The sequence below is a fragment of the Osmia lignaria genome, chromosome 12 (assembly GCF_051020975.1).
Source record: "Osmia lignaria lignaria isolate PbOS001 chromosome 12, iyOsmLign1, whole genome shotgun sequence".
NCBI lineage: Eukaryota > Metazoa > Arthropoda > Insecta > Hymenoptera > Megachilidae > Osmia > Osmia lignaria.
Window position 1 is genome coordinate 3,458,964 of NC_135043.1, and position 15,037 is coordinate 3,474,000.

Genomic DNA, 15,037 nt, shown 5'->3' on the forward strand with positions numbered 1-15,037 from the left:
CGCTACCCCCTCGTTTCACAAAACATCATCCCTCTCCTTCCCTTATTTCGTTCCTTTCCCCTCTTGCTTCGCCTTAAAAGCTTCATCACCCCGATTCGGGTTTTTTTCTCTACCTTATTCGATCCTACTTCAACCCCTATGCATTTTCTAACATCTTCGTCTTACTGATCTTTTCTCGAGCATCCGTGACTTTCTTCTTTCGATCGTTAATGAACACGAAAGACATTCTTCTTAAAGATCCGCGCGATTATCTGACAGAGGACGTTCGTCAGTGTCCTTGGATCTAAATGATCCGCTAGACTCTCATTTTACTCTGGACCCTCGTTAATTTTTGGGTAATCACCTCTTAGATTTCTTCCATTTCAAATGCTCTTCAAATTGTCCAGTGTCCACTCTTCAGGAACGTGCATATGCTACGCTTTGGAATTAACTTATTATAGTAATTGGAGATATCAGTTTTATTCTTACAATTAGTCTAGCATAGCTTGCTTTTTCCCACCGGAAATATAGGGCCCCTACAAGCGGCAATTTGATTATCGACTGGTGAATTGATGTTTCGATAATCTGCATTATCGACAAAAAGGTACAATATGGCGGGGATAATTTTCCTATCGCTTACGTAGTGGGATTATAAGTGAGGTTATAGTTCGCGAGTCGCCGCTTAGCCATTGCCTTGTTCTCGGAGAAAGAAAAGTGAATTGTAGATAGATTTATCTGTTCATTCTTCTTTATATTAAAGCTCAAACGCAAATACAATTCAGATTCCAACGTTTAAAATATCCACCAGAAAGTCATTAATTTCTCAGAATGGTGGTGGATTTCATCTCCGTCGCACGGTGCAAGGGAGAAGGTGAAAGAGAGAAGTTTAAATGGAATACAGAAAGAACAGACAACGAGCAATCAGCGGTGAAGGAGGGTGAGGTGTCGCAGCATAATTAATGAATTTCCCCGGGACACGATTTACGTTTTAAGCGTTTCGTAAAATCTATTTGCCAGCGAGCATTGCCGTGAAACGAAGAACGTTTCTCTTTGAGAAAACTCATTTTAGTATTTAATACGATATTGGTATCAATTAATCACTTGGTGTATATATATATATTAATGTCATTGTTTATTAAAATTTTAATCAATACGTAAAGTGCAAAATATTTATCGAAGGATAGATGTCTCTTTTATCGATTGATCGATTAATCGACCCTATGAACGGTTACCTGGTTTCATCAGTTCATTCGGTAAATATGGCGACACGCGGTTCATCGCATTTAATTGTGCACTTAATTTTCTTTAATACATCTTATATTCGGTGTATGTGTTATTAATAAATATATTATTCATTAAGAAGAACAATGTACAAATGTTCATACAATAATTTTCATCAGACTTCAAGCTCTAAGTTGATATAATGTAAATTTCATTTTGCGCCACTTTTGTGTCAGCCATTTGCAATAACCTAATGCATATATAATTCCAAATGAGTTCTCGTTGAGTGAATTTAGCATGATAAAAGACAGAGATATTGTTACAAAATGTCAAATGATTGATTGGTAAGGCTTAGCACGGTATCTTTAAAGGTCATTAGACACAGATTTGCATAAGAGCCATAATATAGTAGCGAATGGACCAGGTCTCAGGGTCGACCCCCTTCTTTCAAGAAATTCAATTTTCTGTTAGCCGGATATCTCCTTGCACACCATTTCTATCGGATTATGCAAATAGTCTAATGGTTCCGGAAACTGTTCCAGAAGCATACTTATGATCATAGGAACAGACGGTACTTGGTTCAATCAATCGAATATAAAATAGTATTTTAAAGAAACCGTTTATATCTTTGTGGCATTTATTCAAAATACCATCAATCATTTAGTAATTTAAAATTTTGAAAAATTTATTTTGATCAATAGTATTCGATTTAAAAAAAAAAATCGAGAATTTACCACATAAGTGGTACATGAATAAAAAGACAAAAATTATGATACTCGTTAAACCAGTTCCAGGATAATTCAATTAATATTTCATTGATCCTACTCTACCGGTTCTCTGTTCAACGGAAATCACCGTTCGATGATGATCCATCAGGAAATACATTTTTCATCCTATCTTTTACATATTTATCTGTCGTGGCTTCGATTCGGAATGCTCGCTGGCACGCAACGAATTCGAAAGATTAATGGATTCCATCAGAGTCTTAGAGGTGTTTAAATCAAATTTGTCGCGTTCTTCTTGTTTCCACCGATAAGTAGAAGTTGCTCAAAGGAAACGTTAAACGCTGACAGGTAACGTTTCGTAGAACGTTGCACCGTAACGTCGCAGTAACCTTGCAAGATGATACTGCTCGCTCTGCACAGGCATTGCAGTGAACCGTTACGTGAACATTGTAATATTGTATTTCAGGAACTGCCACCTATATTACGTTATACCGTTTCAAACAGTGTTTTGACGTAACGAAATGATATTTTAGAAGAAACTGTCAGGTAAAATTGTCGGAAAAATCGTTCACGGTTAACAACACTTGTCGTGCGAGCTATTACAGTGGTCTCTCGTTATATTGCCGTGTGAGCGATTTCATCTTCCCAAGGATTTTTAAACATGCCAATTATATCCTACTGAGCTAATAAATCAGAGCTTAGAAGATTGAGAAGTTCAGCAATATAACAAGAGTCTACTTATTTCTAAAATACCAACGAAAGGGTTAACAACGAATAATTCTTTTTAACGATAAAAATGTCGAATCAATCTCTGTGTAACGCATTTTCGTGGAGACGAAGTCATTATCCGGAAAAGCGAGAAGGGTGACGGAGAACGTTTGCAAATTGAGGCGCAAGACACGGTTTATGACGTTGCGTCGGCGTCGGCGTCGGCGTCGGCATCGGTCCGTGAAATTACGTTTCACCGATATTTGCCCGATTTCGTGCGAGTAAAAGCCCCCGCTGGCGCATCCGAGCACAGCTTCAAACCACACGAAGGGATACTCTACGTCAAAGGGTTGCTCTCTCGATCGATGATCCCCCGATTGGCTTTCGAGTAGCTAATATCGATCGAACCGAGCCGACGCCATCTATTATTCCCGCGTAATCGTGGTCTAGTGATTTGCATTTAGGGTTCGGCTACATAGGTGTCCGCCATTAGGTGTGAAAGTTAGACGCCTGCTCGAAAAGGACCAATTCGATTCTCGTTAGAATTCCGTTTGAAAACTTGGGTGTAAGGGGGTTTTCAATTTTAGAAAAGAAATGCGTTTATCGAGACCGAAATTTAAAAAATGAAAGTAATATAAAACACAATCCATTGATTTACGTGATGGATCGTAAAAAGGTAACGAAGCCACATAAAATGCTCCACCCATTGACACGATCACGGATAAATAGTCCTGCCTTTTATTAGACTCGTTTGTTCGTCGGTTACACGGTTAATCGCGTAATTTGTATGTTTTTTTTTTTTTTTATATTACAGGTGGGCGACAGGGACACGCTCACGTCGGTGGCCGCAAGGTTCGACACGACGCCATCCGAGCTGAGCAAATTGAACAGGCTCGGAAGTACTTTCATTTACCCTGGTCAGCAATTGTGGGTACCAGCGAAAGGAGAAGGTCGACCAGGAGGCGAAACCACTACCGACGCGCCCAGTCCGGATCCTTGTCACGATCATGAGTCCCAAGATGACCTACCTCCAGAGGAAAAAGGTAATTTCATCTCTTTTTTTCATTTCACTAATTGTACACAATGCTATAGTAATTCTTGTAATTACGCTGCGAGAATATAATCGGGTTCTAAAATTGTTTTCACATTACCGTATGATAATTCCTAATCTATATTCATTTCATATTCCATCATGTAACACTGACGACAACTTCACCAATGGTTGCGTGAGATTTGAAATATCTCATTGTTGATCAAACTCGTTGGCAATTGAAATTTTTATAATTCAAGCTGCATTCTTAATTTGTTACACTTTTTGAAACGATGGTATACAGGTCATGTCTATGGTAGTTTTGTTGTAGAAAGGAATTCTACCCATCTGGGCTGGCTGGTTTCAAGTCTGGTGAATGTCAAAGAATAATGGGCTCGGGTTCGGTGAAACAAGTTTCTATTCAAGTCGAATTTCGAACGTTGGAATTTTGTGAAGTTTCTATTTGATTCTATGATATCATCCAACAATCTTAATCTTCATCTCAAGGCGGACACCGTCGTGGAATGCTACATTTTTTACATACAAATATCATATGTTACCTATGCGAGTTATAACTAGGTGAAGGCAACGCGGGAGTTATTATATGAATATAAAAAATTCCATCGCCATAGGGATAAAATTCGCTAATATTTCATTGCGTGTTGTCTAACGTTGAAGAAACATAACATGACCCCGTGTATATTCGAAGACGTTGTAACACGAATGCAACGCCAAGTCTTATCTATCCGATGTGTGCAATAGATTTCCATTAATATTCAACACGGTGCCTAGTACACGCAGATACAATCGAAACCCAATTCATCTTGATATTTGGCCAGGTGAGTCAATCCGACTCACCTGAACGCACAACCACCACTCTAACTCCTGTTACATTATTCATAGAGAGAGGCGTTCGCGCCAATTTTGCTTTCGAATTATGTTAACCACGCGTTAAGTCGTGTTTTGATACGAATACATTGTCGTGAATCGTTAGACGAATCGATTATGAATCAAACAGAAATTAAGCAATTTACTTGCCGCGCTATGAATATTTATGCCGCGGAACAATAATCCGGTTAAAGTATAAAAATAACGATGTATGATGCAACGACGTTGCACGAACCGTAAAACGGATCTACGTTGTTTGTTGAAAGATTAAACCTCCGATCTAGGCTCCGCTGTTGAAGGGTTAATCATTGAAACGCGTACAGTCAATTTAGGCTTCCTGTAGTTGGGATAGGGAGATTTATAGGAAGAAATATTCAAGGTTAGGCTTTCCTTGAGTTTCTTCGGGCTTCTTGGTTCCATAAAATTAATTCTGACAAATATCTGATTGAATGTAAATTTTCAAGGCGCGTTCTTGTAAAAACTAGCAAGTTTACGTAGGCGTATGTAGAAGATCGATTTTTGAACAGGTCTATGTGTTCTTCTTTATCTCATTCTGGTTCCCGCGCATTCTCTCTGTTCATGACCTATACTTGATTCACTTTTGGCAGACACTTTAATCGATAGTCATGATTCAACCTAGTTAAATTATTTAGTACGCTCTTTATACACTAGAAATGTTTATGAACCAACATTATCTTTCACTGGTATTTTGTCCTAGTTTTGATCATATATTTCTTTTATCGTTTGGTAAAAGAAATTTGATAATATTTTATTCAAATGACATATGATTCTCTATACATATCATTTGAATAGATTATAGAAATATTATTAAATATTCATCCATATGATATGAAATGGTAATTTCGATTTTTTTACGCTACTCGGTATATGTAGTGAATGCATCAGCTGATTGCTGACCGATGTAAACTAAGGAAGCAATATGGCGTTGTATATACCTGACATAACCTGTACACTGTCAGAAAATAAACGCTACGTCGTCTCACGTAAAATTAAATAGAAATGTTGTCAGTGTACAATAATTATATATTTTTGTTAAACTTGGTGATATTATTCAACAACTGTGACGTTAAAAGAAATGGAACCATTTAAATGTCATAATTAAATTCTATGAACCTACTTCCTTTCTAAAGGAGTACGTTTAGAAGAGTCCATTCATTTTTCATTAAGATGGGTAGGTTGTTAGACAAAGTAACTTTAAAATATAGTTTTTAAAATTTTATTGTATTGTAATTTACAGAACTCTTGGATAACTTGAGGCCGGTGTCACCAAAACCAGGCCATATGGAAAGAGTGAAAACACCTCTGGGTGTTCCAAATGCAGTTCTGGAAGAAGAAGAACAACCGTTTAAGGAAAGATTTCTGAAAATTAATGTTCGTCACATCACAGATGGACAGGTAGAGTTTGTTTTCATTATAATTTTGATTTAGTATATTCTTCATCACCATTATATTTTTCAAGGACTAATGTTGTTCTTTATTTGCAGGGTGTTGTTGGAGGTGTCCTACTGGTTACACCGAATGCAGTTATGTTTGATCCCAATGTCTCGGATCCGCTTGTAATTGAACATGGAGCAGAATCTTATGGTGTAATTGCACCAATGGAATTTGTAGTAAACGCTGCTATTTATTATGATATTGCGCATATGCGTGTCGGACACGCGGAGTCAGGAAATTTAGAAAAGAAGCCAGAAATTTATTACATGAAGAAACCCTCTTCTAACGAGAACATCAAGTGCCAGTCGCCGGGTAAAGAGGAAAATTTTCCAGAATTAACGACAGACGATAACGAAAGTGTGTGCAGCTGTGCCGAGAGAGATGGTAACGCTTTTCCAAAGGCCTTTGAGAGAGATCTTGTTACTCCCACCAATCTTCAAAATGTATGTCTATTTAAATACATCATAACATGTTGCAATATACTATTGCTACAGTGTACTAAGAAAAGTTATTTTTGTTGACCTCCAGGAAGAAGATACAACGACAACCAAAGAAAAGGAGACAGAGAAGGAGACTAAAGACGCGTGCGGTGGTGGTCAAGCAAGTAGAACATTAGAGGAACGTAGACGTTCTATGCTCGATCACCACTGGGCAGTTCCTAGCAAGGATCGATGTACCTCATCGGTCGATGATGAACAACAAGACTCTTTAAATTCTGACAAGGTTGATATCATTAATTGAAATACGGTACATTGTTAATTAGAATAGAAATTGAACGGATGTATCTATTTTACAGATCGACTCAACAAAATCGAAGACGATTCCAGAAGACGAAGAAGGATCTCTAGTCAAACTGTCATGCCACGACTCTGGTATCGACATTCGTGACCCTAATCCCCCTTTCCCAGTAGTTCAGCCTAACCCCTCAAAGAAAGTATATTCAGACGCAGATATTGTCTTATCTTCAGATTGGGTACCTCCTATTACTATTGCCCCGACGAACCTTACGACTGATACGGTTGATAGCGGTTCCGCTATTAACGGCAGAAAGAAGGCGAGTTCGGTATCTTTTAGTTTAGACAATACGGAGGAACCCGAGAAAGATGAGGAACATAAAGATGACGACAAACAAGAGACTCGTAGAAATAAGGTACGATTGATATCGGTGATTCAACGATCATTGGTATCATTGTAATACTGCATAATTTATTTATTTACGTTCCAGATGTTAAAACGATTATCATATCCATTATCATGGATGGAAGGATTAACTGGAGAAAAAGAAGAAGATAGTAAATCTGGATCTGATAAAATTTCAAGCCTCCCTAATAGCGCGGATTCTCATCATTCGTCTGTCTTCAGTAAAGTTTTCTCAAGGTGATAATCTTTGTCATGTTAAAACCGTACGAACTTTTTTTTTTTCTCACTAATCTATTTCTATGGTACATTAATATTTCTGTCAAATCAATAATACGCTTTTATATCTTTTCATCGTTCATCTTTATTAGGAATGAGTAACGATTGTTGAACAGTTCGCATAATTCATATGCAAGAAAAGTTTTGATGCTCGGGGCCTTCTTTGTAAAGTTTATTTTTTTGATCACGTCTGATTGCTTTCTGCTCAATTGTTCCTAGAACATTTCAAACATTATAGTATATCCGAGGCTGTTCGTAATGAAACGAATCGCATATATTAGCGCACGTACGCTTTATAATATATCGTCAATATAAAAAGATTATGCATCTCTGATGAATTCCAATTTCTTTCGGAATAGAGTATTGATTAGATCCTTGCGCATAGAAACAAGCGGCTTATTGCATTTGTGAAATGCGAGTTAACATAATTCCTCTTTTTTTTTTTTCTAATTCATGGAAGGACTAAACTAACCAAGGGAATATGTACATGTGAGATTTTCAGCTCCCTCCAGACGTTGTCTTCGATAACATCCTACCATCATAGTCAGTTTTTCAATTATCCAGTAAAATAATACAATGTTCTATATATAAAAATTTTATCTGTAGTCGTATCGGGTGACTATAGGTGCTTTCATAAAGGAACTATAGAAGATAATGCATCAAGGTTTAATGAAACTGTATAGATAAACGTAAAATACAGGAAGCTTTATAGAAATTTATATGGTTCCTTTTACGGTGCCTAGAGATCGCTTTGCCTCGAACGACTTGTAGTAAACTAGACTAGTTAGATGGACGTTAAGAATACGCTGCTTTTATACGGTATTTAAATAATTACATTTGAGAGGAGAGTAAGTTTCAGGGCGACTGTGATGGTAAACCTTTTTGTGTACGAGTGTGTGTGTGTTTAAACTAAAAAGCTTCATTGTCGTTTCTAATGTAACTAACAAAGAATATGTAATGGTGGTGGATATAAGCTCGCCGATCAACCTGGTGAGTGACTTTAGCTCGGGCCTGTTTGCTAAAACTCCCAGCGAAGAGAGCAGTGGGGGCGGTAGGGCTGGAGGGACACCTCCGCTTACCGCCTCCTCACTCTCCCAGGACACCAGCAATCCTCAGGTTTCACCTGGTCCAGCAGGGCTTATGGGGTGAGTTTGGGCCCGGTCATGAACCAGCAACTTACTTGTATCCACTTTATCCCTTATGTTCATTTCTTTCTCTCTTCCTGCTGTTCTACTATCTTCTAATATCTAATTGGCTGTACTGTGTACCTTGACTCCATACGATCTTAAGTATCTCCGTTATTAATTAGACTGATAGTTTGTTGTCTGTTTTTCCTAAACACATTGTACACTTGGGTGCGACGTAGGCTTCTCTTAATTAAAGTGAAAGGTAGAAAGTGGTGGAACCGTTACCTTTAATTTCTCAATTAAGAGAAACCTAAATTGTACGCGACAGTACGTGACACTTGTATAAATTAATACAGTATTTCCTATATTTATTTAAAGCAGTTATACTTCTCTTGTTGGAAGATTTTGTTCCCCATAGGATCAGTATATCCAATGAGTTCCGTAAGTTACTCTATCCCATCCTGTTATTCGCTTGCTATTTTTTTCTTTTATTTATTCTTTGCGTTCAACCTTTCACACCGGGTTTTGGAGATCAGACCCCAGACCTCTGTTCTCCTGCTTCCAGGTAAACGTGTCACGATCTTTTCAGAAAACTCTGCCACTGTATCGCTTACAAACAAACACACGCAACCAAATGACACAGCAAGTTTATAGCCTAACCCCTCGAACAGCCACCCAAGTTTATTTCGCAGATACATATATATTGGAAGACGATTAATGTTTCACCCCCTGAATGTTGTGTATCCACGATCGATCGTCCTCAACTGTGTTGCAACTGTATCTTCTTTGTTGTTTCGAAATTACTAGGAGGACACGTGTAGGACTTCTCCGATTACCTTCGCTGTTTAAGAAACCCTGTGTCCTGCTTGTAATTTTGAAACACGACTCGGATTCGTTTCGAACATCGAATAACTTGGTGTTTTCATTTCTGTTCAGACGATCATCGGTAGGCACGTTCATTAGGCAGCAACCGTTGACCTCTTCTGGCAGCAGCAGCGTGGACAGCAGTCGAGGTAGCAAAACTTCAACCACTGCACCACGGTTGGACTATCGCAGCATGGTGTCCGTTGATGACATGCCCGAACTATTCGTCAGTTTCGACAGTAAGTGTCCTGATCTATTCGTCTACACTTTATTCTATATATGTATCCATTTTTCGGAATGATCCATTTCACTTTTACAAAGATACTCTTTCTCTACTATTTGTACACGGTGTCCTAAAGTACATGATTCCTTGACTTATCAAATTTTTATATATTTTTTTTTAAATTAAAACAAGTTAGACAGAGGAACATCTTTTATTATAAAATAATAAATACAAACATCTAAATAGAGATGGCAAACGGGATTTAAATTATTACGCACTGCACTCGCTCTTATGTATAGATAGCTTCTTAACGCGTTGATTGCCAATTAATGGATTATTAAGAATTACTCTAACACCTCAGTTTGTTAATTATTCGGTTACACTGAGGTCACAGTTTATTAATGACTTTAATGGCAGTCAACGTGTTGAATGATGTTATTTTGCTAGTGCATTATTCTTCTTATTTTTCAAATCTTTAGAGCGCCTTTGGAATCAAACAGTAATAGAAATTTCAATACAAAATGCGCTTGTATTTTAACTATACGTAGTCAGATATTTCCTATAGTTCTCAATTGTTATACTCGTTTGTCATTAACAATTTCACATCTTATTATATTCAATGTGTCATTTTACCTATTGTACGCTGTTCCACGAATCTGTGCCATCCGAGAATCAATATTGATCCAAGTGTCTTTTTCAACTTGGCACAGATACCAGGAACAGAGTCTTTTATCGCTCGACTTGGATTCTAATTAGTCAAGTAGAATTCAAAATCTGGTTCCTTCATTATTTAATCTCATTATCGTTAATTTATACGGAGGAACATTATGGTACCTCCTGGATTCTGAAACCCTTTATGCCGTGTCGATTTTCAATCAGCGCTAAATTTTCAACCACTCAACCCTAACGGGTCTCCTTCGTCGACGCTCGATATCCAGTCACGCGACATCGCGTGCTTTTATCATAGCATTTGAATGCTGCCGGCACACAGCGATCGGCTGACGTGGCACGAGGGGTTTCAAGATCATTTTGCTAGCGAATTCATACTAATGCAGTAATGTCATATGTTTTGTTGTCCCTCTAGTCCAAGCACCTAATTTTCCCGAACTCGAAGGCCTCGGTAGGTTCATATTAGTATTAGCTTGCTTTCTCCACCAACACCCCCACCCTTTCACGTTGCCCCCTTTCAACCCTTAGTTTGCCATTGATTGTATCACGACAATTTTTTCTTGCGATTACTATTGTCGATCGTACGTACAAACGATTACGTGCACCCTGGATCGATGAAGGAATTTTTTTTTTTTTCTTTTTAAATCCTACTTTGCGTTTTGCTACCTGCACCCGCACACTTGTATGCGTTTGTTTACTCTTCGTGTATCGTTTGATCTGTGTATTTGTGGAAGTAATTTTGAAACATGATTCTGGATCGTTCGATCGATCACCACGTTATAATGTGTATTGTCTTTCAACTAGTGATGGATATTTTACGTTCATGCTCAGGGCCGTGTTTCAGGCTCCTATATTTAATTAAAATTGAACAGATAAGAAGGGTCCTGATTTTCTTTCGTATGCTTACGACCTGCTAAGTCTTCAATTTCACTTTTAAATAAAATATAAAATGATTCGAAAGTCTCCATATGCCATCACTGGTTTCAGTGATATTTTTAATTGAGAAAAATACATTTATAATTATCTGCGACTTGTGTGACGCTTCTTGAGATACTCTAAAAGAATGCTTCTTATTTATTTTTTTTTTCTTGTGATTTAAATTATGCATATTGCACAAAGGGTATAAATATTGTGTGTGATACGACTTTGAAGGATTTTTTTTTTTTTTTTTAATGGATCGCAGACAAGTGAACCGCATCGAGATACTCTTATAAATTGCATCAGATGAATTGATTATTGAAATAGATCCTTGATATCAGAGATGGTGTTACATTGTATCTGTTCTTTTGTCGTATTTATGTAGAGCTTATCCCACGACCAGCCCGTTCTTGCGAGGACCCCCCATTGTACCTGAGACTGCGAACCGGAAGGCCGAAAGACAAGAAGATTCCACGCTCGACGCCTATTATGAGCTATGGAAAAAAGAAACTGAGGCCTGAATACTGGTTCAGCGTGCCGCGAAACAGGTAAGCAATCCTTTCACTAAAATAAACTTCAACAGGTTTCTCGCTTGACCATTACCGCGTGCCGTATTCTCTAATGTTGACGATGGGGCACGCGATATCACGGAATCGCTTATTTAACGACGACTATTGAGTCGCATATCACGTGGTATTCACTTCCACCGCTTCTCATGGAAACAATTCTCAATTCGCGAGTATGTATATGCACATGAATCGCAATCAAGCACCACGTGATGTCTAGTCATCGACGTGTAATCGAACGTGTGCGTTAGCTCGCTTTTACCGTTCGTATTCAGTTCGGTCGCGTCAAGAAAACGCGACGGAAACGTGCCGTGACCGGTTTGCGTATTTCTGTATTATCTTTGTATGTTATATCCAAAAATTAGGGAAATCCGTGTTAAAATGTGTCTACCACGTGATATCAATTATTGTTTGATTATCCAAGATCGAAGTCCAGAATAAAGTAGATCATCAAGATAAGAAAATATCTGTGCTATATCAATTTTTTTAGATCAACGCGTTGAACACCACGGTGAAAATGATAATTTGCTGTGAAACGTATCGAAACTCTATATTATTCAGAATAGAAATAGCTAATTTTCAAATTTCAAATTTTAAGCTTTCTATTTACCATTTTACATTATGAGTATCATAACAATGTTACTTAAAATAATGGTTTTTTTTTATTGTTTTCTTTTAATTATTTAGGCATGTGTAATTTGCGGTGTCAGTCACCGGTTACCCTCGTGAAGTTTAACGTGTTAAATAATTTGCACAAATGAAAGGAGACATTCTCATTAGATTATACAGTAACGTATCAACCGTTACAGCAGTGGTTCTTAAAATCACCGAACATTTATAATTGTACAAGATTTTTGCGGAACATACTCATAAAATAAAACAGTATATACGTTTTTTATATTGCATAATAAATAAAAATCACATACGTAACAGATTACATATCAGTCAATAGCAAAAAAGAAGGTCAAAAAATTGTCAATTTTTTTAATGGGATATTCTGGCGGAGCATCGGTTAACCCTAATCACTCACACCTCTAAAAAATCACATATTCCCTACACGGGGTCATATAGACCCCAGGAAACTTTCAATCGTTCTGTAACTCATTGTACTGAAGATTTTGACTTGAAAAATTTTTGAGATAGTAGAGGTATTAAATTTATATGGAGATCTGAGAAAAGTTCTAATAGTTTAAAAATTAGAGAAAGACCACTTTTTCATTCAGAAATTCATAACCTTTTCAATTTTGATTACATTTGGCTGAAATTTTATTTTTATCATCTAGAGATATCATATTTTGAGAAAAAAATCTCTGAAGTTGATGTCGGAATCTTTCAGACCCTTAGTGAGTGATTAGGGTTAAGAACCACTGCGATACGGTTTTTACTCTAGTTACTAATTATCATAATGTTTGTTGATTCCCTGTTTCCTTGTATTATTATCAGAAGGTCGATGCCTACAGTCGTGATAATGAAGTATTTCGAGTGGCGCACAATTTCGATAGATAAAACATTTAGCAATATATTTCTTTATGTACTCTGTCCCGTGGTAAACATTTCATGATTCGACGTAAATCCTCGCTTACACGCGTCGTACGTTTGCACGCAAACAAAATTCAGCTGAATTTTGCACGTAGCACTTTTGCAACGGCGTTGCGTCAGCGGAGGTAACCGCAATAAACACGCGTTAATTCTTTCGTGACTCACTTTACCGATTCTTCTTCTCCGTTAACCGACGTGACTGTAACAAGTGTCTGGCCAGGATTCTCGTCGGTTACATCATTGCTCCCGTTCGTCGACGAGGTTACTGTTTGACACAAACGTTTCCCAGTCATCGTATTTTCCTTCGTGGGTGGACACGAGTGTATTATTGCAGTTTCTATAACCGTTCGCGTTGTTACAGTCACCTGTTGCCGTGCGTGCATTGTGTATTTTAAGTGACTATTATCGATTGTTCATTGTGTAGCTGTGCTGATTATAATCGTTATTTTCAAGAGTATTGAAATGACAAGTTTTAATCTCTCATTGTTTCGAACTTTTGAAGTCCTATGAAAATAACGCGATCTGATTAGCTCGCGCCTCGCCACAGCTCACGCGTGCTCTCGGCCGCGACGTATGATTGGTCGAAGCGATGGTCACGTGATCTATTACGGTCCTATAAAACTATCGAGTCGGTCGATGTGTGCGATTCCCTTACCACTGTACCCATCCCGTAAGACTTCTTCTGAGCGAAGGACTTAATTATAGTCATAATAAGCGTGACTATTGAGTATAGTCACTGTTCATATGCGTAGACAGTCGGAACATTAAAGAAAGTTTGATAGAATATAATAGAGTATAGTGAATTAAATGTGGAAAAATGAATTGGACTTGGAACGCGTTGAACAACGTGACGAATTTCGTTTACAATCAGAATGCAGTACAAAACGTCGTACCGTTCGTCCACCGAAGGTAATGCATAATTAAGTCTACCGAAATTTAACAACGTAAATTTCTACAAAACTAAAAGTAATCTCGGCTGTAATTCCGAATACGACCGGTCGCCGATCAAGATGAAATTTTCTTCGGCTTCCTATTAGTTTCTGAGGTATTAATTAAAAACTTTCGTACAATACATAGAATTTTTCCTGTACCCTGAGTTGCATTGAACTTGTCGCAGTGAAGTTGGCCATGCATTCATTCACCGACGCGGCGTGAATGCGTTAGTGAATTTGTAGTCAACTTCACTGCGACAACTTCGATGGAACTCAGTGTACACTGAGTTGCATTGAACTTGTCGCAGTGAAGTTGGCCATGCATTCACTCACCGACGCGGCGTGAATGCGTTAGTGAATTTGTAGTCAACTTCACTGCGACAAGTTCAATGCAACTCGTTGTACAGACGCACCTAACACTACAGTCTTCGCTGTAGCAACCGTCATCGTAAAGTGTCAAACAGCCGTTCACACCATAGCAATATCGTCTTCCGTTTCTGTAGGGTGTACTATGTAAAATCCATTTTTTTAGTTACATTACATTATGTTTTATATTGTATTACTAATTCTCAAGGAATTAAACACATTTGATTTATACGTAGGTTAGGTTAGGCTAGATAAATTTCTGGCCGCCGGCCGGCAACGCTAGAACAGTCGTCGTATCACCAAAGTTTTGAATAGGGCACCCTATAGATAATCAGGTTGGAATCTCCGCTGTGTCAAAGGCTGTTCGACACTTGACGATGTCAGCTTACTACAGCGAAGACGGTTGTGTTA

General features: G+C 38.0%; 1 protein-coding gene across 12 annotated transcripts in view; it reads left to right on the plus strand.

Moving 5' to 3' along the window:
• The window catches only part of mtd (TLD domain-containing protein mustard), a 125,679-nt gene that overhangs the window by 89,379 nt on the left and 21,263 nt on the right, over nucleotides 1-15,037 (plus strand). For 7 of the 12 annotated variants that reach the window (XM_034320939.2, XM_034320940.2, XM_034320947.2 and 4 more), the window contains 9 exons: nucleotides 3,448-3,676; nucleotides 5,810-5,967; nucleotides 6,057-6,449; nucleotides 6,535-6,729; nucleotides 6,803-7,156; nucleotides 7,232-7,383; nucleotides 8,397-8,567; nucleotides 9,486-9,652; nucleotides 11,609-11,771. In XM_034320939.2, the coding sequence (XP_034176830.2) occupies nucleotides 3,448-3,676; nucleotides 5,810-5,967; nucleotides 6,057-6,449; nucleotides 6,535-6,729; nucleotides 6,803-7,156; nucleotides 7,232-7,383; nucleotides 8,397-8,567; nucleotides 9,486-9,652; nucleotides 11,609-11,771 (1,982 nt within the window). Of the gene's footprint in view, nucleotides 1-3,447; nucleotides 3,677-5,809; nucleotides 5,968-6,056; nucleotides 6,450-6,534; nucleotides 6,730-6,802; nucleotides 7,157-7,231; nucleotides 7,384-8,396; nucleotides 8,568-9,485; nucleotides 9,653-11,608; nucleotides 11,772-12,380; nucleotides 14,238-15,037 lie in introns of those variants that run through there. The other 5 variants (XM_034320946.2, XM_034320937.2, XM_034320938.2 and 2 more) reach the window with 3 other exon arrangements.